Raw genomic sequence first — 25,174 nt, 5'->3', positions numbered from 1 at the left:
CTGGTTTCTAGATAAAGATGCAAAGATCATGTTTTCTCAAATTTTGTGTTTCACGACTGCTTTACTGTTACGCTGTAATAACGCTGTAGTAACACTGTAATAGCACTGTAACAACACTATTATTGCTTGCAAATTCCAGACCACAGTGCCAGGAAACAGGAACAACCTGATCCTGCGGAATCTGGACCCGGACACCCCCTACAACATCAAGGTGACTGCCATCTACGGCGATGGACCGGGAGGAGCGCTCGAAGGAGATGGGCACACAGGTACAGTTCAACACTGTGAAAGTCCGTCTGTCCATTTGTCGTGCTCTGGAAAATTTGGTTGGTATAAAACTTATTTTCTGCGGCATAAATCTGCACATCTGGGGAAAAAAACGGACGCATCCACTAAGACATATGGTAAAAAGGTTGATGTGGATTTAGTCGACTCGTACTGCAGAGAACGTCTAAATGCTTAATATGTTGGCTTTTATTGAGGGTTATGAGCACGCACTCTTCTTTTTCAAATACACACACCTCCACGTACATCCAATGAACTGATCCTCTAATTGTGGCTCCGGATCACGAAAACAATAACAAAAAGTTTGACTATACATGAAAGCCAAGAGCACCTTGAGTCGTTGCCAGAGAATTCTGAGCTGGCTGCGCTCCGGGCGAGGAGATCGTAATCTAGCAGGGCCCCACTGTCCTGCCTAATTTCCCCTCACAAATCAAAAGGAGACTTTCCTCCCCATACTGGATAGTACTCAGTCCCCTTTTCGAGCTACTCCCCGTTCCTCTGATATATATGTCGGAAGCTGGAAACCCCCCCCAAAAAGAAAAACGTACCACTTCCAAATTACAGAGACCATAGCACTCACACGTGGCCAAATGGTAAACTTTGAAGGCTTGGGGTACTGTAGAGAAGAGCTGAAACGTTTTTTTCTTTTGTTTTGTGTCCCTTCCATTCATCACAGTGGGCATGCTCGGCCCCAGGAACCTGCGCATTTCAGACGAGTGGTACACCCGCTTCAAGGTGGCCTGGGACCCCGCCCCCACCAGGGTCACCGGCTACAAGCTGGTCTACCAGCCAGAAGGTAGTTGGTTGGTGATAGAGATGAAGACTGTAGTACAAAGTAATGGGGATTTGAAAATGCAAATTTTATTAGATATCTATTATGAAGAGTGATGGTATGAAATGCATTTATAGTTTGTATTTTGAATAGCACAGTGTATATTACAATGCAATACATGCGTTTCGAAGCTGTTCTAGTTAAACCAATGATGGGAAGAAAACTGTAACTAAAGAGAAAAGGGAAAAAAAATAATTAAAACTACATTTTTATGAAAAATAAAAAAAGTGGATCTGTTGTTGGATCTGATATCATGTTCTCATTAGGAATGGGAAAAAACATTTGCTCAAGTTCCGCAGTTTCACATTTTTTCATTTCATTATACTTTTTCCACATGTGAATCAAATAGTTATATCTAATGTATTTAGATTAATTGGCTCCACCTCTGTTCCTCTACGTCTATAATATGTATTAGCCATGAAAATAAAACCTGGAAAGACTGACTCACCTCCGGGCACGACTAACGATGTGTGCATTGGCTGTGGAAGAACGACCCATTGTTTCCCGCCCTCCCACGTTAAAATGTAAACAGAGGAAATGCAGTAAATTTTAAAGATCGAATCCCAATGTCCCGGCGGATTTCGAATAATTGCTTCGCAGTCGCCATATTTATAGAACTGGCTCCCGAGTATCGGAATTGGGAGTTTTGCCACCCGTTCCCCCGTCACCGGTTCACGCCCGTCCGTCCATCCTCAGGTGCGGACGAGTCCTTGGAGTTGTTCGTCGGGGACGTGACCTCCCAGCAGCTGCCCAACCTGCAGCCCGGCACCACCTACGACGTCAAGGTGCTGGCCCAGTACGACACCGGCGTCAGCGCTCCTCTGCTCGGGCAAGGAACCACGCGTATGTACCATTATATGACTGTTAACCTGGGGTTTTGCGATTTATCATTGGTATCTACATCAGCCAGCGATTGATAATAACCATGCGTCATCTTTGTATACTGTTTTTTTTTTTTTTTTCAGTGTACCTCAATGTGACGGACCTGACCACCTACAACGTCGGCCATGATACCTTCTGCATCCGCTGGTCGCCCCACAGAGCCGCGACCTCCTACAGAGTGGAAGTTAAGCCTTTCGACCGTAAGTATGGTTTTAGTTTAGGCGAATCTAAAACTAAAGCTGAACGCGCTGCCCGTCGTCAGTCGCTGATGCCAGCAAACAGGAAAGAGAACCCGCTATTACCGATGCTGGGGAGAAAGGAGAGCGCTGCCGCGAGTCTGACTGATGCAGTAGAGGGGGAGTTGTTTACACGTTTGGTAGCCATTACAGATGGGGGGGGGTTTAGGGGGCACTTTAGGGAATTCCTGTTTGCGCGAGAACTGTTAAATATCGCTAAACACTGCGCTGGCGTTCGGCGCACGGCTTTGTGTCGGGTTTTAAACGCCTCGCCGTCCTTCCCTCCTTCCCCTCTCTTGCCCCAGCCTCCCACACCGGCGCCCAGATGGTGACGGTCCAGGGCTCGGTGACGCAGCACTGCTTCACGGGCCTGTCGCCGGACGCGCTCTACAACGCCACGGTCTACACGCAGACCACCAACTTGGAGGGCCCGGGCGTGAGCGTCAAGGAGAGGACACGTAAGACCCAAGAAAAACAATTCTGTCTTATGAACAAACGTCGAAAATGTGTCACCCTTTCTCACATTATTTGTTTATTTTTATTTTTTTGGTCTTTGTTGTTTGTCCTGCAGTGATCAGAACCACAGTGGCCCCGACGGTGCCGCCCACCCCTCCTCCTCCAGCCACCATCCCCCCTGCCCTGGATGGTAAAGAGACAACAACAGAAGCCATAGCCCCGATAAAAATGACGCCCGTTCCCTTTGGGCGTGTTTAGCCTTCTTATTTGTGGGGGTTTTTTTTTTGCTTGTCTTTTATTCATAGCTGGTACACAAAAATACACTTTTGGTTAAAAATAAAAAAAAACCTTTTTCTTTGTATTTTTGTTTACTCATGAGTTTATTTATTCCTTATTATTTATTATTACAAAAAAGTTTTATTTTATTCATAATTCTTTACAGTTTTTACACAAAAGGAGACTTTTCTTTCCATTTTTAGAAGTGACTTGACTTGTTTTTAATATCAAAACTAAGACAACAACTAGAGCCGTCACAATTATTGCATAATGGCCCAAACTGTCCGTGTTCATTTTGCATTTTTAGAAATGTTGTCATAAATTAAATGACAATTTGTTGTTTTTCATTCAGTGGGATTGAGGAAAATTTGCTGTCTTCTCAAAAGTTTCGTTTTCGATGTTCAATTTCAATGGAATTCTCTTTTGCCATAGGTAGATATGTGTTATTACACCGTTATCACACTCTTACTATAATGTTGGTAAATAATGAGCAAAACACACATTTACATTATAAATCGCAATTATTTGTATGACAATCAATCAAACAGCCCTAGATATGTCATCCCACCACCATTCCATTTGAACTCAAACCCAGTCTCTTTGCTGTCTAAGCTATGTAGTGCCGTCTCCGCCGAGACTCGCTGTTCACGCGGCTCTCGTCCGTCCACAGTTTGCAGAGGAGCGAAGGCCGACCTGGTCTTCCTCATCGACGGCTCCTGGAGTATCGGAGACGAGAGCTTCAACAAGGTCATCCAGTTCGTCTTCAGCATGACCGGAGCCTTCGACGTCATCAGCCCCAAAGGCATGCAGGTCGGTGTGGGGCCTGTTTCTCAGAGGGTTGAGAAATGGCAAACCTATCCTTTCATTGGATGTATGTTCTTGATCAAACGCCGCGACTTCATTTCCTTGACTTGGATTTTTGCAACACTTGTGCGGGCCTTGTGCGCAGCTCAATCGGCACAAATCAGAAAATGCCGTTGTTGCATCGTTCGCCACCCTTGATTCGATGAAGAATGAATGGCTCTTTGTCACACAACGCCGAAGCCCGCTGCCAGAAATCTGGTAGTCATTTTTGGTCCCGAAGCTTTGATGAACAAATTCAAGCGATGCAATCGTGCCTTCCTCGGGCTCGGGAAATTAAGCTATTTTATCATTTGGTGGCACTCAAATGTACTCAAATTTTCCAGTTCACTCATTTATCATCTGTCGTGCTCTCATATGTTAATCTGGTTTTATAGTCTTTACGAAGACAAAAGAGATGGCTTAAGTGCGGCGGCTTGGAGGCTAATTGATCAAGTCTCTCACAATCAAAGCTGCTGGTTGTTTATTGTTGTCAACCAACAGCTTTAAAGTGATCTGATTGGGCCTCAATCAGGAAAGAAAAATGGCTGCATTATGCTTTTTCTCTTATCTGACTTTATTATTTGTTGCAATCAAAATGTGTGCGTGTTTGGAAACACGCTGGATGGCGTTCCACTGATGTGGCTGATGCTTTCACTCACTTTCTGTTGTGCCAAACCAAATTTCACAACAAAACCTTTCTGAAACATTTGCGAAACTAATAGGCTGCTCATTGTACGCATACTAACGAGAATTGTCCAAAGTGATTAATAATGGTGTTTGAAGGACCCAAGAGAGAGCTGGAAAAACTAACAATGATGGCTTATTTGCTTTAATCTGTGCACTTGACAAATTGCCCCACGGGAGGACTGAAGGGAGGACGGAGGGATGTTCTCTGAAAGCGGTTCTCTTCTCTCTTGTGTTTTCACCGTAGTTTATCTGGACAAGATCTGTTACAATGCTCTTTATGGTATTGATAGATTTTTTTTTTGTGGATGAAGCCCATTGTGTTTCGAAAAGAACTTGTAAATCTAAAGTCTTAAACACTTTATGACATTGTTTCAAAAAGTGCCAAAAGTTTGGACATGATAATGTATTTTTTATATCAATGAAATAAACCATTCCATTCTGCCCGCCTTGCCAGATGGCCAGTTCAATTTTTACGAGAATCTGCTCATTCTGAACTATTCCCTGTTGACCTCCTCTCTCAACTGCCTTCCTCAGGTGTCATTTGTACAGTACAGCGATGACGCCAGGACTGAGTTCAAGCTCAACACTTACCACGACAAGGGCATGGTGCTGTCCGCCCTGCAGATGGTCCGCTACCGAGGAGGAAACACCAAGACAAGTACAACCAAACTCATGACGTTTGCGTCCAATATTAGAGCTATAGCCTCCAAGACAGTGATTTAATAGATAGTGGATGGTGCTGAGTGGGTTGGGGTTGGGGGCTAGCGTTAGGGTTGCACACTGGACACTATCCTCGTTTTTGACTTAAGCGGCATGCATTCTCCCTCCCCTGCCTCCGCCCAGGCGTCGCTCTGAAGCACGTCTACGAGAAGGTCTTCACCTCGGACAACGGTATGAGGAGGAACGTGCCCAAGGTGCTGGTGGTCGTCACTGACGGACGCTCCCAGGACGAAGTCAAGAAGAACGCCGAAAAACTGCAGCACGCCGGTAGGGATGTTTTTATTTTATTTTCTCCCTTGTTTATTGGACCGTGTTGTGTTGTATGTGGACGTATGTGCAACTGAGCTGTTTCAAATTACCACTAATTTGTTTACTTCCCAAGTCTGATTTTTCCTCCTATCTGCTCCAATGGTCATCAGACAGAAACTGCTGCGGTAATTACCACGGCGATGATACCGCCCGTGGCCACGCAACGCTTAACAATGGCCTTTGTGTTTGGTGTGGATGTGTTTGCAACGTGTGCGTCTCGCCTCTCCAGGCTACAGCGTGTTTGTGGTCGGAGTGGCCGACGTGGACATGGCGGAGCTGAGGAACATTGGTAGCAAACCCAGTGAGAGGCACGTCTTCGTGGTGGACAACTTCGACGACTTCGCCAAGATCCAGGACAACCTGATCACCTTCATCTGCGAAACGGCCACCTCCAGTAAGATTGGAGTCGGAATGTTAGGGGGGGTTTTTGGAGTTTTGATGTATTTGGTAGGAGATCTACAGGTACAGAAACAGTCATCATAGAAAGGGTCTTGCCTTTCAATTTCCCTAACGACTTCCTTTCCATTTTTTTTCTTTCAGCTTGTCCTCTGATCTACATGAATGGCTTCACCACACCTGGTGAGTAGGCAACATAACGTTACTTGCTGATTGCTTTGGAGAATGATTACAGAGTTTTTTAGCGCTACAGTTACTGTATGTTCTTATCTGAAGATGAAGGACACCAACTCTTATCTCTAGCTCTTGACTCTAAACTATCCTCATGACGCAGCAATAGCAATTTTCTTCTCTGTATTTACCGTCCAACTTTACGGAAACACCAACTCGCTATTACTGTATGGTTTTTACTGTTTCCTTTGCCTATCTCTAAGTTGCAAAATGGCTGTACTTTTTAAGACTTCAAAAATAAACGTATTTCTATTGTAGATCAAACCACATAAGGCCAGGCAATTCAATTTAAACACATTATAACACATTTCATACACAAAGGCAATTCAAAGTGCTTTACATAGGGCATGAAGGGCATAATATTAAAATAGTTGTCTATATATTATATAAAAGCAGTTTGACAAATAACTATAGAAATGCAGCAATTAGTATTCCCCTCAGTCCGTCGGCTCCTGTGTATAATCTAAGTCAAGCCCTTGCCTTGTGTTTGTTCCAGGCTTCAGGATGCTGGAGGCTTTCAACATCACAGACAGGACGTTCGCTGGCATGGGCGGCATCTCGATGGAGCCGGGCTCCTTCAACAGCTACATCGCCTACAGGCTGCATAAGGATTCCTTCCTCAACCAACCCACCAAGTAAGAGTCTGGAAGTTATAGCCCGTGTCCGCGCGTGCAAGCGAAGAGAGAGTTGTGCTTGTGCATCGGCACGCTACACAACCCATCTTTAGCGCATCTTTAGAGTCCATCCGTCTGGGTGTTTGATATGTTCGTGGTATATTGACAATGTAAATATTTCCATACGCAAGTCCCTCGATGTGCATGTTTCTGGCTCATTGAATACTCACTTCTCCCATGCACCCTAGTCGTGCAAAGCCAGAGTCATTACTCAAAATGACCTACAGTAGTACGCGGGGGGCTCCCCGATACGGTTTGGCCCGTGGCCCTTGGGCCATCAGTGTATGTTGTTGCAGCTTGTGGAATATGAGGTGTTAGTACCATAAAATATATTTGGGTCATAGAAGTAAATACTCCCTTGAAGCTCTGCCTCCCATATGCATCGTATTGGGAGCAAACAAATCACGAGGGGGGTTAGGAACTCTGGCCCTTGCATGGACCTCTATTAAAACGTCCACAGGCAATTGCGAAACTGCTCAAGTATTCAAACCCCTCAGCATGCCTTGTTAATTTGTCTATAATGATGCATATTTTTCGCGTGTGTGTGCGTGGGCTAAGCCATCGATGCTGATGCACGCAAGTGGAAACACTTGTAGGAGAAGTGGACGGAAAATACTTTCAATATGCCGGCAATTTCTGCTCCGCCAGGGAAGAACTGGCACGCCTTTGCAGGACCTGCAGCCTACGTGACAGATCCTGTGTCCTTTGTATCGATGCCTCGACCGCGCTGGTCCGTCGCCGCAATTTTGGCCCTTTGTTTTAGTTTAGATTACTGATCTGTTCGAGAGATTATGACTTTAGCGCCGTTTCAAGTAATCTGGTGGATTACTGAAAGGAAAACCTGGTGGACTCATGGGAGAAAGCCGTTGAGTGGGAAGACTTCTGATGTCAGCAGTGATGTAATGCCTTTTCCCAGGGTTTCCAACCCACGCCTCATGACTAAAGTGACAAATGTATCTTTACCCCCCCCCGCCCCCCTCCCCTCCCCAACAGGGAGATCCATCCGGAGGGTCTTCCCCCGTCCTACACCATCATCTTGCTCTTCCGCCTGCTTCCCGACACCACCAACGAGGCCTTTGATATCTGGCAGATTGCCGACCGCAACAACAACCCCGAGGTCGGGGTCACCATCAACCGTAAGCCCCCCCCTGCCCGCCCCTCTACCTCCTCCCCCACTGTGCTCCAGGCCTCAGCTGGAAAGGGGGAAACAGCCAACTTATCTACACATCTGTTAACCCTTTAAACAAACCTCCGTTTCACTTCATTCTACTCCTACACCACCCATCTTGTCTGATTCGTTGTTGGTTTTTATTATCCAGTGTAATACAGTGCAGTACATGAGAGTTTACTGTTCCACTGCTATTCACCTGGATGTAATCTTATCCGTTCCTTCTTTTTGCCCTCTTCTCGCCATTTGACTGTGGTCTATCTCTCTGTTAGTCCCGTCTGTGCTTTGCGTGCCATCGCGTCGTAACGCAGCGTCAGGGATTCATCATGAGCCTCCCCTCTCTTTTCAGCTTCCAGCAAAACAGTCGCCTTCTACAACAAGGACACCCGGGGAGAGATCCAGCGAGTCACGTTTAATGAGGAGCAAGTGAAGCAAGTTTTCCATGGCAGCTTCCACAAGGTAGAGGCGATGTCAAAAATGCTCTTCAGACGAAGGGCGCCCATAATCACATCACATGGGGATGTTATCAAAACTTGGCTAAACTTGAGATTTGTGTCACTTTTAAGCAGAGATGGATAATTCCAGGTTCAGAAAGTAGAAATCCTGCCCCGTCCAATCACAGAGCCAGCTGATTTCGCTCACTACTTTGACCTCCGGTTTGTGTTTATTGGTAAATCCAGATGATTGACTCAAAGTTCTGTGGAAGAGACTGGGGAGGTCTTTTTACATTCTGAACACATCATATCCATCTCTTTATTGACACGTATCAAAAGCATTGCTTTCTGAATATTGTATGGCTATTTCATCTGATAATGGAATTGCCAGTCAATAATACCAAGCTTTTGCTTGAAAAGTCTACATTTGTGTATCTTTTTGCACGGCTGTATTGGCCGTTTTTGTTGAAGACCTTGTTTTCAGTTGTCATAGATGCCACCGGGTATCCTTCATGTGTCACCCGTTGGGTTTTCCCACGAGGGTTGCCCTTGTGGGAAAACTGTTTGACACGTTGGGACCTCACCTACACCCCCTCTGTCTGACACCTCTGGCTCATTTAGTTTGGTCAAAATACCTTTTTAGGGAGAAGATCTTACTGTCAGCCAAAACTGGAGTTAAAAGTATCTTGTTACCCCTCGCAAAAATCCAGCGCTATCCATCTTACAGTGGTCGCGGTTCCATGCCAAAGTAGCCAAGGGGCCCTTTTTTCCGATTTGGCGTGAAGCTTTGTTTGCTTAGACCATGGGCAATTAATATGATATATGGGATGGAGGGGCCATTACTACGGTTACCGAGAGGTTGTGGAGAGGACTGAGTGACACTAGTGACCTAAGCACAATGTGCAAACTGTTACGCTTAGGTCGACACGCTGTGATTGGATGTTGTCCTGGTGGCAGCCGACTCCAAATTATTCTGTAGTAGCGGTCAGGACTGGGTTGGATCAGCTTTTGTTTGGGTTAAGCTTGTTTGTAATAAGGAACCGCACATTAGAGGACTGGCCTGGCCCCTGGCAAAAAAAACCAAAAAACACAAGTATTCACTCAATGGCGTCAGGTATTGTTTCAGGATTACGTTCTGAAGCCCTCAGTGGAATGTTTCATTCACTAAAGAGAGTTTCACTTTTACAAACTGATTTTTGACATCATAAATAAATAAGAAATCTGAATTACACTCACAGAGCTTTGGAAGTAAGGCCAATCCATTAGCTGGAAAATGACTGAAAGCCTTGGGAGATTTTAGATATTGAATTAGTGTGTTTCCAACTGTCTAGCCTTTATGTTTTCTTGACTCCGAATTTGGTTCATCCCATCGGGTTCTCATTCTAGAACTTAATAATCCAAGTCCCTGAGGAGAACGCTTCATAAAGAGACTTGAAATGAAAACATAAATCCCAAGCATTATTAGCATTATTCCGTTCGAGCTGTCAAAGTGACATCCCTAGTGTCACAATTGTTTTGAAAACCTGTTTTTTTATCCATGAGATTGTCCTAATCCGATTGGATTAACCAAGGGCGATTACACAGTGTTTGTACAGTGTGGAGTCTCTTGGGGCCACCACAGAGACATCAGTATAGAGACATCTGACCGGCTGTGCTCTAACTCAAAGCATCAGCCTCTGAAGATTCTTCTCACTTTTGTCCCCCATCACCACAGGGTGCAGTGAGCAAAACAATGAGGGACACTATATTTACTGCACTGGCCTCGAAGGGTTTAGGAAGCTAGATTCCATGCAGTAGGAACGAGGGCTGGTTCTAATGTACTCGGAGGAATGTCCGATCGCATTTGATGTCGTTCCAAGAAAGAACAATGTGCCCCCTATTTTGAAAAACAAAAGTATTTTGTTTTTTTCTTAGTACATAGGTAATCCAAGCTAATAACCCATTTCCTTGAACTGGGGCCTTGATTTTGCATTAAGAGTCACGCGCTTCCCGCTATTACAGCGCACGGTTATCTCTTGTCAAGAAAGGTAGTTAAAAACTCATGTAGGCAAAGTACTTTGTGTACAGCTGCTGAACTTACAGTCGATGAGTTTGCAGTTTGGCCATTTGGCAGCTAATTATAGGTCAACTCTGGGAATAAATGGGACCCTGGAGACTTAAGGGTGAGGGCTATTTGTCAGTGGAATTGCCAAGATGATATCATCCATATAGTAGTTCAACGGCACTCTTGAGTCCGTGTGTGTTGGTGTGTTTGTGGCCATGCTGGTGCCTGCAATCTGAGTGTGTCCTGGGTGACTAGCTGTAGCCGCTGTTCCACGAGCAGGCGACTCTGTAGCGGTCTACCTACCTGCTTATTTGCTGGTCTGCTGATTGAGTGCCTCTGCCCACCGCTGTGGCGAGTGTCTGGTAATGTGTTTTCTGTGGTTTCCCCAAAGCTTCGGCCATGACCGTCACTGACTCCGCAAGCTGAAACCGCGGTGGCTAAAGATGAGGTTTGTCACCGATGGCAGCAGGGCTTATCCACGAGGAGTTAGAAAAAAACAAACAGAACAACTCCTAAAGTATGGAGTTATTGACCATGTACAAGTACAAAATCTGCATTGACATCTAAGAAAGCTTGCTAAAGTCGAGAAATTTGACATAAACAGCCAAGTTCTTATATGCATTCAATTGATCAGTATCGTTACAATTTTAGATTTTTTTTTGATTGTTTGTTGGTTGTTGTTTCACTTCAGACTTGTAACATGTTGGGTTCAGACACAGTTGCTCGTTGATCCATCCCCTCAGGAAGCAGAAACGAATCCATGGTGGGAAGCCTAATCCATGGTTCTTCTCCGGTGGAACATGTGGGATAGCTCTTAGAGATTGCTTTTGCAGACGCTGTTTACTCCCTTGTTCACAGGGGAATCCCTCCTGCCACTGTAGGGGGGTCGGGGTGTGTTGGTGAAGAGTGAGATTCAGTTTCTCCAACTATCTGTGGCATTGTGGAGCTCTCACCATCAGGTTTATTTTTTCTATCGGAGTGGGAGCTCTTTTTTAGTGGCTGTGGCTTTTCTTAAAAATAAAATGTGACGCCACTCTCACATCTCCCAGAAAAAAAAAGGAAAGCCCGGTTCTGGATTTTTCTTTGGGAAGTGGGCTTGGGGTCGACTGTGTGGCACATGGAGAGGAGGTTGAGTAGAATCCTCGAGAGAACAACTCTGAGACATGGCTTTTCATGAGCCTTGCGGACGCTACGCCAGAGCCTTTGCTGACTGCTCCCTTTGTGTTCCGTCTTATTTATTTTCTGAAGACAGTATATCCGCTGTGATGTGTTGTGCTAAAGAAGTCCCATTTCTTTGACCTGGCCAACTGGAGTTAATGACACCAGAAACCACACAAGAGACGTAGGAAATCATACAAGAAGGTTTCTGACCAAAGTCGTTTGTGCACAGTTGCTGCTCTTTTGGTGGAAAATGACATTGTCCTCCAGGGTCGGACATGGACATTAGGGCTGCATATATACCGCTGTAATCCCATTCGAATTTGTATGCTTTATTATTTTTAACATTGTAATTTATTCCATATGTTTATTTTAATTTAGTACTGGAACTACATTCATGATGTATGTTCACTGTGCAACAAACCAGCCAAAACTTTTATCATCAATTTTTTTATTTATAAAAGAAAATACACAATCGAATGGCAATTTCAGCATTCAAATAGTTTATTATTTTTTTTATTATTCAAATTCTATTCATTTCTATTTCGTATATATTTCGTATACACATTCTATTTAATTTCTATTTCGTTCCTGCAGCCCGAGTGGACATGCGGGGAATGAGGAATTAAGGGTGGTCAATGTTAACTGTTATTTTTATAGTCCCCATTTACTTTATGTTCATGGACAAATCCATTTTGGGAAGGTTAAGTTATTTTGCATGAGTTCAATATCAAATTTTCAGCCATTTAAGGTTGCATTGCTCGATTGCATTTTACGAGGTGGTCTGGCAGATGAGTGGCTGAACGCACACAACTGTGACCGTTGCAGCCAAGGGATATCAAATAGCATGCGATAAAAAACAAAGAATAATGAAAATGATAGTATGTCGGGTCCCGGAGAAAAACGACCTGTGCGCACTTCCCCCTGTGTAGTGAGGACACAATGAAACATAAACTCCATTTAAAAACGGTTTTCACGTCAAAGCATTTTCCAATCGACATGGAAGTGTTTTCTATAGCATGAATGGAGCATATTGTGTTTACTTATTTGCCAATGAGGTAATGTATAAATACACATTATTTGCCAACCAAATATATCATTGGGAGTTATTTTGGTCAGCTCTAAAGAGCATCATGGCAGAGTGCATGTGTGCCAGAGTTGTGGGCTAACCGACACCCTCTGCCCCTGCGGACCACTAGATAGTCTGTTCTGCCGCCAAGGAAGTCAATGGTAATTTTGTGATTGGTTGCCAAGCGCCATGGCCTAGTTTGTGGTTGGTATGGCTTTGTACAGAGAAATGTTAGCTTGCTTTTTCTGACAGAAAGTAGCTTGTCGGCCGCTCGGCGAGGGGAAAATGTGCAACTGCAAAGGGAAAGTTTGGAAAGTGCAGCACTTTTTGATGGCGCACCGCAAACAATATAATTTCAAGATGTGGAGTAGGCTTTCCTGGACAGGAACTGTCAACTTCTGGCATCCCGTCGTTGTGCGTTGTTACGGAATGGCTACCTATACCTTCAGCGCTACATGGAAACAGGAGCTGTTTCTGTTTCTTTTGCTGATGTTCCCTTGTTCCCTTCATTGGCGGAGACAGCTAACATGGATTTTGTGCCAAGGCAGTGACCACTCTGAGGCAACACCGGGGTCTATAATTAACATACTTTGAAAACAGACAAAATAACTCCCCAAATGCCGTCCATTATGTTGAAACTGGAACATCAGCATCTTCTGAAGCACGCGTCTCCAACGGGTTCAGTGAGGTCGTCTCTAATGATCAAAAAGTTTTACACGGGGCTCCTCGCCGGTTTATAAGGCCAAATCCAAATAGCGGAAAACATGCCAAGACCAGATTTTTTTGAGGACTGCATTCATCTATTTATTTATTTTATTTCCAAGAATGGTCTTAGCGGCTTGCCAAGTATTTATACTGCAGCGAAGTTGGCGGTCGCCGGGCACCGGGAAGATTACAATGCGTTGTCTGACGCTCCCGTTCACCTTCCTCCGCCTGCAGCTGCACATCAGCATCTCCCCGGAGAACGTCAAGCTCAACCTCGACTGTCAGGAGGTGGCAGAGAAGCCCATCAAGGCGGCCAACAACATCTCGCTGGAGGGCTACGAGGTGCTCGGCAAGCTGGCCAAGTCCGGAGGAGGGAAGAGGCAGTCGGCGACGGTAAGCTGAAACCAAATTATCCATAGAGGTCAGAGCAACGCATCACAACAAAAACCACCTTGTGTTTGGAAAAACAGCTCATTCCAAGCCCGTGCTCCAGACGTCATTGCCGCCGTGTTTTAAAGATAGCTTCTCCCTAAACCGTTTTATGTTTACATACAAACGAGCGCCTAGCGGCTCCCAGCGATTCTTTAGAGGATAAAAGGCGGCGTCTTCCCTCTCATCTCTCTGAGGGTCCCCGCTCTGAGATGAGTCTCTCTCTTTTTTTATTTTTTATTCCTTAATGGGAGCCATTCGAAACACCTCTCCATGTTTTTTTTCCCTCTCCGTCTGTTGTGTAGTTCCAGCTCCAGATGTTCGACATTGTCTGCAGCCTGAGCTGGACCAGCCGAGATAAATGCTGCGACCTGCCCGCCACGGTAAGACTCTCAGGCTCAGGATCTTCCAGAGAGTTCCTTCCTTTTAGTCTCTTTAGTCCAAGCCACCAGCATCTCCCCCCATGGCCCGTCTCTGTCTGCCAATTGAAACACCATTTCTAGCCGCGCAGGTTGGATATGGTCGGATGTATTTCATATGTTTAACCCATCTCAATAAAGCAGCCCAGATATTCCAGAATATTAAGGCAGACGCTCTGCAACTCCTGCTTTTGCACTGTAGTTCTTAGGCTCACTTCTTCCAGGACCAACTGTTGTGAAAAGCATTCTTTCTTCCATTTTGGATGGCGAGTGATCCGGAATGCTCTTTTATTAATATGCATGCTCAGTAATCTTCCGCTATTTAAAATTTTAACTGCCGGGTCTGAAGTGAATAGGACATTGTGTTCCCTGTAATTGCGCTAAACTTGGTTGCCAAGCTGCCGACCCGATCCGGGGGAAACACGAGCCGCTGTTGAGCACAGGGCAGATGTTAAATGATCGTATCAATTTTTAATATTGTGTTAAATGCTGGGTACAACAGCAGCTAATTGTCGGTCATTTTGTGTTATTAGCATTAGATGCGCATCAAATGCATCATGTCAATGATCGCAGTCTTATATTAGTTGTTAGACCATTTAGACCAATATTAGTTGTTAGACCACCAAAAAAAAGAAAAAAAACAAAACATTTAATAATTTCCCAAAATATAGCCAAGGTTCCCACTGCCATTGAGTATTTTTCATTTGAGTCATTATAATGACTACACTAATAACAACCACTTTTGACTGGCATGGCAATATTGCTCATCTACAACCCGAGTTCGTTTTGGACCTCTCTCATCATCTTTTCGTTTCAGAGAGACGAGGCGAAGTGCCCCTCCCTGCCGCACTCTTGCACATGCACCCAGGACAGCATCGGCCCCCAGGGACCTCCGGGACACTCGGTAAAGACACCAACTTCCTCCTCCTCCTCCTCCTCCTCCTCATCCCTTCACTACTACTACCGCTGCTGTTTCTCCTCCTACCGCTATCCATCTGTCTTCACCTCCTCGCTCCTGTCTGTCCTCACCTGAGTCCAAGGGCTTTAAGGGAAGCCTCCAATGGTAATGATGATGATGATGATACCATATTGTCCCTGATGATCTGGACAGGGAGGTGTACTGTTACACACAGTCCCGCTACTTTTAGTAGCTTTGCGCTGGCCGTAGAGTTTAATGAGGACATCCCCAGTGTCAGCATCGCTATTTTCTTTTCCCTCGGAAAGCGCTATGAAAGAGCAGGGAAGAGCTGAGGTGTGGGCGTCGGGAAAAAGCGTCAAATGATAAATGCCTGTCGGAAAAAGAAAAAAATAAAACAACACGGTGGTAGAAGCCTTGAGGAGGAGAAAGTCTGGAATATGTGAGCTCGGCAAAACCCTCACTAAGCCCCAGAGAGGATCTCTAATGGTTCTGGGTTTTTATTTTTATTTTTTATCTTTAAAGGCATCCACAATCTGCTCCTGTTGTTACACTTACTCTCCGTCTCTGACTTCTCTCCGTTCTCTTTGTTTCCTTTCCAGGGCAGCCCAGGTACTAAAGGACCGCGAGGAGAGAGGGGAGAGACCGGCTCCGCCGTAAGTCCTGCGCCACGTCGCCTCAAGCATTTCAGCACCATTATCAGTGCTTGTAGACAATCTATTACAACTTGAAATACAAACCTGGGCTCAATCAGGGCCTCTTGGTGCTCTGTGATTTTGTACAGGGCTACAAAGCAATAACTCCCAGACAAAGCGAATCGCACACACATCTGAATTCACTTAACAGGATCACGCTGTAAATGTATTCTATAATTGATATAAAACGGATGTGTCAAGTGGTTCTGAAGGAAGGCTCCCCGGCGCCGCTATGGCTCCTCGTCTCTATCTATGCTGCCTGGAGCTCCATACTCAGGTTTTCTGTATACCCCTGCTCTTATGTTTCAGGGGCCGATGGGCCAGCGAGGTGATCAAGGTATCCCCGGTCCACTGGGACCACCGGGTCCACAAGGCCCCAACGGACTGTCTCTACCTGGCGAACCTGTAAGTCACCTTGGCCTTCGCATCTTCAGCTTGTCTCTAGATATTCTGCTCTATCCTCAGTATTCGTAGTAAATAGTTGAGTGTCGCCGGCCTTTGGCGTCCCTGTAATGTATTTTCGTGAGCTGCCAGAGTTAATCTTACCTGATATTGGTGGTCAGGCACTTGCAGAGGGGGGCGGGGCACGGGGTGTCGGAGTACCTGCCCCTTTGCCCCTTGATGTCCATGGTGCCCTTTTTATCATGTGCGTTTTTTGGGTTTTTTTTGCACTCAGTGTAGCACCCCTCAAGCACCACCTCTGTCTTAAGGGTCTCCTAATGCGCGGGATTTATGCCCGTCGCACCAAATTCATTATTCATTATTCATTATTCCTATTCTCCTTATTTTTATCAGCTAGAATGTTTGACTTTGGCCTTGCATACAAACCTAGAGAGGTTCTTGTCGATCGGAGTCAATCCTCCGTCCTGATCCTCTTTCGTTCTCTTTCAGGGTCGTCCCGGACCAAAGGGGGATGCCGGAGGCCCTGGCCAGGCTGGTCGGCAAGTGAGTGCGCCTCTGCCTTCTTCTTTTTTTTTATTATTCTTTATTTTTTCCCCCCCTTTTTCTTTCCACCAGCTGTGGTTTTTTTGAACAGGAAACACAGACTAACCGTGGAGAGCATTGCTACTGGAGCCTGGAATAAGTCCACATGGCGAGGTTGAAACCACACTCGGAGTGGGAGGTAGACCATGCCACCCCCAGGGGAACGCACGGATGCTCAAAATCAGCCCACTGATTGACACGGGGTGGGAAGCCAGTGATGCACTTAAATTATTATGGAACATAGAATCCTCCTGGTACCAATGGGGAAATGCGGAACGGAAAACACATTTTCTTCATTCGCGGTGATTGAAGATGAGGGGCGGGGACTAAAAAAAATAAAAAATAAAAAAGCTAATCTTGGTGGGTTTGAGTATCTTATTAACACAGGCGTCCTCCTGGGAAATTTGGATGACAAGAAAAGTCCAAAAGGGAGACAGCGTAACAAATTGGATTATCATAACCCACAAAGTTCCCAATGACTCTTCAACAGACTTTTTATTTTTCATCAAGACGGCATCAAGACCGAAGAATGTATCCAGAAAAAGCGAAACTTCAGACTTTTCCTTTTTCAACACATTAAAAAACATGAAATAGATTCCTTTGGCAGACTGAGATCCCCACGGTGTGTGTAGGTTCCTTGAGTGGGCTGGCAGGACAACGTCACCTCTTGGCTGAAGAACTGGTCGTTGCGCCAACCGCTGCCACTCAAGTGGAGAGAACTTCATCCTGGGTTATCTTTGCCTCCGCATATGGACTCGGAGGCTTTGGGGGAGGGCCAGAATTGGATACCCTGAGCTTCATTATGCTGTTGGTCTCATCATATGGGTTTCCCTTTCCTGAACAGTCTCATGGTAAACATCACGCGAAAACGGCCAGGAAGGAAAATTCATCGTTTCGGCCAAAGGAAGATGATCTATCGTTTTTGGCTGTATCACACGGAATCCACCCATGTTTGGCTTGTCTTTGTCTATTCTTTTCTTTTCATGATACTTTAAAAGAGACACCGGGGAGCTTTGTAAACGGGGTCGGTTCTCATCTCTCAACGTTTCATTACGTGTGTCTGATTTCTCTTTATTTAAATGTTTCTTTTTCAGGGTTCTCCAGGGCCTTCCGGACCTCTGGGCCCCGTCGGGCCAAGCGGAGCACGGGTAAGATGACCACCGCCACCGGGGCTTGCCGCTTTGTGAAGCCCCGCATGAGAATTCCCTTTTTCCAGCAACTCTCTCGGCGCATGGACACAATCGAAACCAGAAACTAATAAAGGCCCTCGACACTGATGTATTGCACAAATAGAGCCTCCAAGTGTGTTTTTACCCCATTGTGTGAATGTATGTTGTTTCTGCACAGGGACCACCAGGGAAGGAAGGAGGATCTGGACCCAGAGGCCCACAGGGGCCGATGGTGAGTGTCTGCCTGTTTATGTCGGTGTGTGTGTTTGTCTGTACGTACGTCTTTGTATCACTGCCAGGGACTTAAATTTTGCCGGGAGCGTGATTTATTCTTCCCCATTTTATATACGTATATAGAACAATTACTTTTCTGTCTCCACAGTCTCACTTCGCTCAGAACAGGAGGTTGTTCTCTCTCTCTCTCTCTCTCTCTCCCCCTCTCGCTATGAGAACAAAACGTGCATCCTATTTACTTAAAAAAAAAAAAAAAAAAAATTCTTTCTTCTGGGCTTGAGAAGGCCTATGCCCACTTAATGGAGCCCTGATGCCAGCGGGCCGCGTGCCAAGGCTTGCGCTCTCATTCACATGCGTTATATGGTGCTGACGGCACCCAGGGCCATTTTACAGGCTCCGGAGTCTGCGTCCCATCCCGGCCAGTCGCCAGTTTCCATCCCCTCCCTCTGCCTTTTTTTGGCACCATGTGCCTCCAGTGCACATGGTTACGCCTCCGCTTCTTATAACAACGGTTAATTGGGAGCAGGCGTTAATGTAATGAGGTTTACTGTGCAGTAGGTAAATATTAACACATTTTCTTTTTCTGTGGCAGGGGAATCCTGGAAATCCAGGAGTGCCAGGAATCACGGGGAAGCCAGGAAAATCAGGAGACCAGGGAAGCCCAGTACGTACCATTGTTCTTTTGTATAAGTTGAGATAAAGACTGAGATCAATTACTCAGTTTCATATCGGGATTTTTTTTTTGGCAAACATGCTTACCTTGGTACTTGGTACCAAAATCTGGTGCTGATGCATTTCTCCATCTTTCGACAGGGACCAGTTGGCATAAAGGGAGAAAAGGGAGACAGGGTACGTTTCATGTTTGTGTTAGTGCAACATCATTCTGCAACACTTGACCTCAGTAGTTGAGAGGCACTGTACTTTATTTTAACAATGTGGTCACTTTCTAGGGAGACTTTGCTTCCCAGCACATGATGCGCTCCATCGCCAGGCAGGTCTGCGAGCAGCTTGTGAACAGTAAGTGAATCCTTCACTCCACCAACACACGCTGGAGACTTGAGACGAATTATGTTGATGCCATTTCTTTGAATTATTTGACTCAACACCACCGCCTTCCACCGCCTTCTCTTTTGCTGCTTGCAGGCCAAATGAGCAGAATTGACATGATGCTCAACCAGATCCCGTCAGGTTACCGTAGTAACATGCCCGGACCCCCCGGTCCCTCTGGACCCCCTGGCAACCAGGGATCTCGCGGGGAGCCCGGACAGACCGGCCGACCCGGATTCCCCGGAAGCACCGGTTTGCCCGGAAACCAAGGAGAACCAGGTTTGCTTTGAGACGGCCATTCAGTATGTACTTATTATATTACCCAAACAACGAAATGAATCAATGGATGACGTCTTATGAGGCCTATAGCGACATCCTTAACCCAGTTAGGGTTAGGGTACCTTAACCCTCACCCTAAACCCTAAAGCTAACCTTTTCCCTTACCCTAAGCCAGAGCAACTGTTTAGCATGAAAGGCATTAAAAAGAATATTCATTGTCATTTATAGTCTATACCTAAAGGCCTCAGGGTAGAATGACCCTGAGAATGATCTTCTTACTGAGGTCAATCACCTGCTCGACCTCAGCCCAAGAGCGAAAGAGGAGATATCTGCTCAAAATGTCCAAACTTGACTTTTCTTCTCTCCCTTCTAGGTTTGGCAGGAGAGAAGGGTGAGAGAGGATCCCCTGGCACCGGCAGCAGAGGACAGAGAGGGCCAAGTGGTCCGCCAGGTTAGACCAGACCACTCTCACAGCCCTCTCATCTGAGCTCGTTGTGTTTTCCGTTTTCCGAGAAACATAAAAACTAGGACGACCGGGTACTGGCCTCGCCGTGAAGCGAGCAGAGCGTCCCCCCAGGGGATTCCGGGAGATCCTTGTTTTGCCGCAGCCAGATCCAATGCGTTGGCTTTTTTTGGACCCGGTTGTAAAATGTCCGCTTTTACTAGCTGTGGACCTTCTGCAACACAGACCTATTCCTATGGCGTCCAATTAAAATGGAAGACTTTGATGACAGTCCAATTTTGCATAGACGTCTCTCGATAAAGCTCCGTTTGGGCAGCTGTATCGCATAAATCTGAAGCTATTCCCTGTACTTTCCTTTTTCTTATTAGATTTGCGTGCAATTTGTGCGTAACTTGTCCGCAGGGCAGTTGCGCCGGCTGGCGACTGGAAGGTTTTTTATAGATATTTACAGTTTTGTAGACCATTACATTTAGTCATCTGACAGCTTTGATACAAAATAGGGTACATTTGTCAACAGTCAATAACACTGTACTTCTAAGTCACTGTTAGTAGAGTCTTACTTACCTATAAGTAAGTAATGAATACTATCGGTAGTCACAGAGTTTGACCAAATATTTGCAGAAGGCAAAATGATCTTATCCTAAAAGTAATAGGCTGAAACTAGTGAATTTACATAGTGTGGATGCAGTCATGCAATTTAGAGGGTACTTACTTATCGGGTATTATATTGCCTCAAATAAATCTTTCACATCCTTGGAAAAACTCTTTGTTTTCAGAGCGCTCCGAGCCCAATCGCTAATTTGCAGTGAAAGGCGTTATGACCGGGTTATCAGTCGCAATTCATATTCAATATGTTTTCGCCAAAAGAGCCAAATTCCAAATTCTGCAGGTTTCCGAGGGGGAAACCATTCATTTTCTGTGAATGAATTGGGCGTGTGTGCGCGTGCGCGCGCGTGTGTGTGCGTGTGTGCGAGCGTGTGCGTGCGTGCGTGTGTGTGTGTGTGTGTGTGTGTGCGGGTGCACACGCCTGCGTGCACGCAAGAGAGAGAGTTGGGATAGTCGCACAATTAGCTTTCCTCGGTGGCTCCATGGACAACACATGGGCTCACTTAAGGAGTGGGGGGGGGGGGGGGGGAGAGGAGAAAATTCCATCCTGGGTTTTTACCGTCTAGACAGACGGGGCCGGGGGGCAACGGCACTGAGCCTTTGACTACTTGTCTTTCCTTTTCTTTCTTTCCCCTTGTTTTTTTTTTTTTTTTTGTCAAGCTTTTCAATTGAAGCCGTCTAAACATTTAAATTACAGCCTCGCTAAAACCAATGCTCCCCCTTTACCCTGTTTCCACTGGAGATTAAGCCGGTGATGTCAGCGGGTTTTCCTCTCGGTGCCGGTGGGGGCTCCCCCCCCTTTTTTTTTTTTTTTTTGGTATGCCGCATGCTCACCTTTCCCAAACCCCTTCCCTCTCCCCTCTCCTCCCCCCTCTTCATCACCCGACTCCGAAGGGCCACCGGGCGAGTCGAGGAGCGGTCCCCCAGGTCCCGGCGGCTCGGCCGGGCCCCGCGGCCCTCAGGGTCGCCAGGGTACTCCCGGCGTGAGGGGACCGCCCGGACCCCCCGGATACTGCGACTCCTCCCAGTGCGTCGGAATTCCCTACAACGGACAAGGATACACAGGTACGCCCCAAATCCCCAAATCTGTAGCCCCTGCATGGCACAATGTCACATCCCAGGATAATGGATGCATGCTGGTTGGATTTGCCTCTTAATGCACTAAATGTTTTGCTTTGTTTAATGTGTGGAGAACGGAATATGACGGGTCAAAGTAAATGTGAAGGGTTTTCAAAAAAGGAAACTGAAAAAAGAAAAACAGTCCGAAGCCGGCTTTACACTGGATCCGAAAATGAATCGATTCTCGCATCGCAAAATATGTTGGAGAAAAGCTGACTTCTCCAGTACAACAGCAAGTAGAATCAGAATCTGTTTATTGGTACAAGTACATGTCCATGGAAAAGGATTTTTTTCATAGTAAAGTTGTAGGTGGCATAAAAAAACAATGCTTCACAGTTTTAACAAAACAAGAAATAGAATATATATAATGTTAACTGACCAAAATGGCTCTAGTAAGGATGCAAGTATTGACTGCATGTAAATATAAATATGAATAGAGTTGGATATTTGTGTACATGGTGAATAACAATAATAATAATAATATGTATACAACAGTATGTAGAATGCTAATAACGAACAGGCTTGACTTCCTTATTAGAGTGTTATTACAGTTTTACTAGCAGTATTACTCGTTGTCAGCTGGACGTTTACCAGTTACATTGACCGGGTTTAAAGCTTCCTTCATACTGTGTAGTGTTTGCAAAGTGTGCACAAATTAAAAAATACATACAATTCATCAATATAAAACAGGATACTGTATACAGTGATGGCCCACGTGCACGTTAATACGTCATTATTTTATATACAAAACTTATTTACTTCCTTTTAATCCCACTTGCAATAAGTTGTGTGGGATCCGAAATTTGTTGAAAATTTCCATAGAAATGAACTCACTGAGTGAGTGAGTTCGTCGTCGTTTGTCCGATTCAGTGTAAAGCCGAGAAAACGGAGAAAAGAGTAGGGAAGTCTAAAACAGATTTCTATCCATGAGGCATTTTATTTGGGTTTATTTTGGGGGTTGGGGGTTGACCCTCCATATTCCATTCTCACATTAAATAAAGTGTGTTACTGGCATGTCGATGATCACTGACATAGAATGAGTTGCCTTAAAAGCCGTTGTTTCCACAGCAAAGACTCACACCCTCTCTGAACTGTTTTCAGGTTCGGCATAGTAAAACTCTCTAAGTTCGCCTGCGCTTACACTCTGACGTTCCGGTTTCTGAGATGTTTGCCCACGTACGGATAACTACTCACCATGGACACCATAACACCACGATCGACATTTAAAAAAAAAAAAAAAAAAAAAAAGTAAACAAGCAAAAGCCTATAGAGCAGGTCAGAGGAATGGACTGGCACTAACAATCATCTCACAGCCGCAAGCCGCAGCGTTGGCAAGCCATTTAGCATCTTGACCCCAAAACCAGGAAAAAAACAAAAAAAACCCAAAACAAAGAGACAGAGAAAATGAACATTTCTAGGAAAAAGGAAGGAGCATGTACAAACAAACAAACACCCAACAACTACTAACAAAGTGGAATTTTTTTTTTTTTTTTTTTTTTTTTAACAACCGAGAGCAGTGTTCATGTAGAGGTGATTACTGTAAATAAACAATTTTCTTTTGCCTTGTAAATGATGTATGAACCAAAGAAAAACCTTTTGCCTTTTTAAAAAAAAAAAAAAAAAAAAAAAGGAAACATGTTAACATCTGTATTGAGCTTGTGCCTTATAACCTCTCTGCTTACTCACTACCAAGCATAACCTCTGTCTTAAGATGCCTTTAAGTGATTTACATTCGGTGCTCTGGTCAGAACTGAAGCATGTACCATTTGTACATTTAATCATCGTGCCATTTTGTTTTTGGTTTTGTGTCTTCATGAGTAACTGTTTGCCGCCCTGCCATTTTCGTTTCCAATTTGTTGTCAATTTTATTTTTATTTTACTTTTTGTCGTTTTGTCATTTTCCAGCATATTTGACTTAATGTCATGGCATTTATTATGACGCCTGGGCGGGGTGCGATGATGGATTCCATCATATTTTGCCGCCGCTTTCCATTCGGAGATGTTCCGTCACTTTGTATTTATCCTTACCAGGTCTTTGGGGGGAAAAAAAAAAGAAAAAAAAGTCATTTTAATGCAATTAAACTTCTGATTTCCCGCCAAAGAGGAAACGGAATCATAAGATGCAAATAAGTGCAATAAGACCAGACATGTGCATGCCTGAAGACTAAAGATTGTAGAGTGATTTTATTTTAATTTTAATTTTTTTTTTGATCGGCCGAACCAAATATTTTCTAGCTGACCGCTACGAGCCTGAGCCAGAGGTAGTGTCAATACCTGTGGAGCCCGAAGAAGAATATGAGTCAATACCAGATTACGCAGGAATCCGAAGGAGGAAAAGGTCACTACCCAGGGAGACGATACCCAGAGAATAGCGCCGTAGACACAGAAAAAAAAAGTTCTGTTCAAAGTCCTTTCCATCATTTACATGTGTGAGTATGAAGAGAAAAAAAACTATGTGTACGGGTTACATAACCTTGGCTTTATCGAACATATATTGTTTGTTTGTTTGTTTTTTGCCAAAGTGAGAAAGTTTAGCAAGATGAGTACGAAACTAGAGGGAAAAAAAAAACAACAAACTAAAACCTGTGGGCTTGCTCAATGTTTACTTAAGTGTCTCTGCTTGTAATATAAGGGCATCGTGTTTATTGGAGTCCAATGTGTTAATGCACTAATCGTGTGAAAATCAGAAAATATGTTGAGGAAGCCGATACCTTTTGGAATCCTTTTCAGATTATGTCTTATTTTTACAGTTATGAGCAAAAAATGTTTTACCCTTTAATGTATTTGATATACTGCCCATTAAAAAAGAAAAAAATGCACAGTCGGTGTTATCCCTTAAAGTCTTCATTTTAGATTGCTCAGTGTGACTTTTGACAAGTCCAGAAAGCCAAATGTTAATCTGATTTATTGTAAGAATTCACAACTGTTCTTTGTTACCAAAGGTGGAATTGCATGTCTGTGTTGTATATTTAGCGAGGAGTTCTAAATCAGAATATAGTTGTTTTGTACCAATGCAGTTTGGATTTGATGGCAAAACTATGGACATAGAATTGCTTTTCTCACGTTGTTACTGCACATTTGTGAATTCCACAGCCTTATTTTCTTATTTATTTCTGAAACAGAAGAGGCATTTTTCAATAAAACTACTGAAAAAGTAAAAGAATGTGTCTCGCGCAAGTAATTTACGTCTTTCCCTGATGTCTAACGAGTTAAAGTGAGACTCTGTGAGATTGTTTTGTTGAGAAAGCTCATTTTTGAAAAGCGAATTATCCCGGAACTTTATGAGAAACAGCCATTCAGTGTATGTGTGTTGTTCCGTTTCCAGTGTTAGTGGCGGGGTCCGCCATTCCCGGCAGGAAATAGAAATGAGAAAAGGCAAATGTCGGACGCGCGCAAGAATCAATTAATC

The 25,174-nt window shown here is 44.7% G+C and overlaps 1 protein-coding gene across 17 annotated transcripts in view; it reads left to right on the top strand.

The window, feature by feature from the left end:
* col12a1a (collagen, type XII, alpha 1a) overlaps positions 1 to 24,928 on the top strand; it is a 72,028-nt gene extending 47,100 nt beyond the window's left edge. For 16 of the 17 annotated variants that reach the window (XM_080013035.1, XM_080013036.1, XM_080013034.1 and 13 more), the window contains 29 exons: positions 140 to 269; positions 962 to 1,081; positions 1,814 to 1,960; positions 2,083 to 2,199; positions 2,541 to 2,693; positions 2,807 to 2,881; positions 3,638 to 3,777; positions 5,032 to 5,155; positions 5,341 to 5,484; positions 5,756 to 5,920; positions 6,067 to 6,105; positions 6,650 to 6,788; positions 7,821 to 7,963; positions 8,345 to 8,454; positions 13,640 to 13,798; positions 14,140 to 14,217; positions 15,071 to 15,157; positions 15,772 to 15,825; positions 16,174 to 16,269; positions 16,756 to 16,809; positions 17,943 to 17,996; positions 18,196 to 18,249; positions 18,844 to 18,915; positions 19,065 to 19,100; positions 19,202 to 19,268; positions 19,395 to 19,577; positions 19,951 to 20,028; positions 21,541 to 21,711; positions 24,001 to 24,928. In XM_080013035.1, coding sequence (XP_079869161.1) covers positions 140 to 269; positions 962 to 1,081; positions 1,814 to 1,960; positions 2,083 to 2,199; positions 2,541 to 2,693; positions 2,807 to 2,881; positions 3,638 to 3,777; positions 5,032 to 5,155; positions 5,341 to 5,484; positions 5,756 to 5,920; positions 6,067 to 6,105; positions 6,650 to 6,788; positions 7,821 to 7,963; positions 8,345 to 8,454; positions 13,640 to 13,798; positions 14,140 to 14,217; positions 15,071 to 15,157; positions 15,772 to 15,825; positions 16,174 to 16,269; positions 16,756 to 16,809; positions 17,943 to 17,996; positions 18,196 to 18,249; positions 18,844 to 18,915; positions 19,065 to 19,100; positions 19,202 to 19,268; positions 19,395 to 19,577; positions 19,951 to 20,028; positions 21,541 to 21,711; positions 24,001 to 24,137 — 3,126 coding nt within the window. In that variant the 3' untranslated portion in view covers positions 24,138 to 24,928. Of the gene's footprint in view, positions 1 to 139; positions 270 to 961; positions 1,082 to 1,813; positions 1,961 to 2,082; positions 2,200 to 2,540; positions 2,694 to 2,806; positions 2,882 to 3,637; positions 3,778 to 5,031; positions 5,156 to 5,340; positions 5,485 to 5,755; positions 5,921 to 6,066; positions 6,106 to 6,649; positions 6,789 to 7,820; positions 7,964 to 8,344; positions 8,455 to 13,639; positions 13,799 to 14,139; positions 14,218 to 15,070; positions 15,158 to 15,771; positions 15,826 to 16,173; positions 16,270 to 16,755; positions 16,810 to 17,942; positions 17,997 to 18,195; positions 18,250 to 18,843; positions 18,916 to 19,064; positions 19,101 to 19,201; positions 19,269 to 19,394; positions 19,578 to 19,950; positions 20,029 to 21,540; positions 21,712 to 22,866; positions 23,806 to 24,000 lie in introns of those variants that run through there. The other variant, XM_080013032.1, reaches the window with a different exon arrangement.
* Positions 24,929 to 25,174: the final 246 nt, after the last annotated feature.

This window comes from Zeus faber (assembly GCF_960531495.2).
Source record: "Zeus faber genome assembly, chromosome: 13".
Taxonomy (NCBI): Eukaryota; Metazoa; Chordata; class Actinopteri; order Zeiformes; family Zeidae; genus Zeus; species Zeus faber.
Note: the sequence above shows the minus strand (reverse complement) of the source record. Positions and strands in the feature narration are given on the sequence as shown.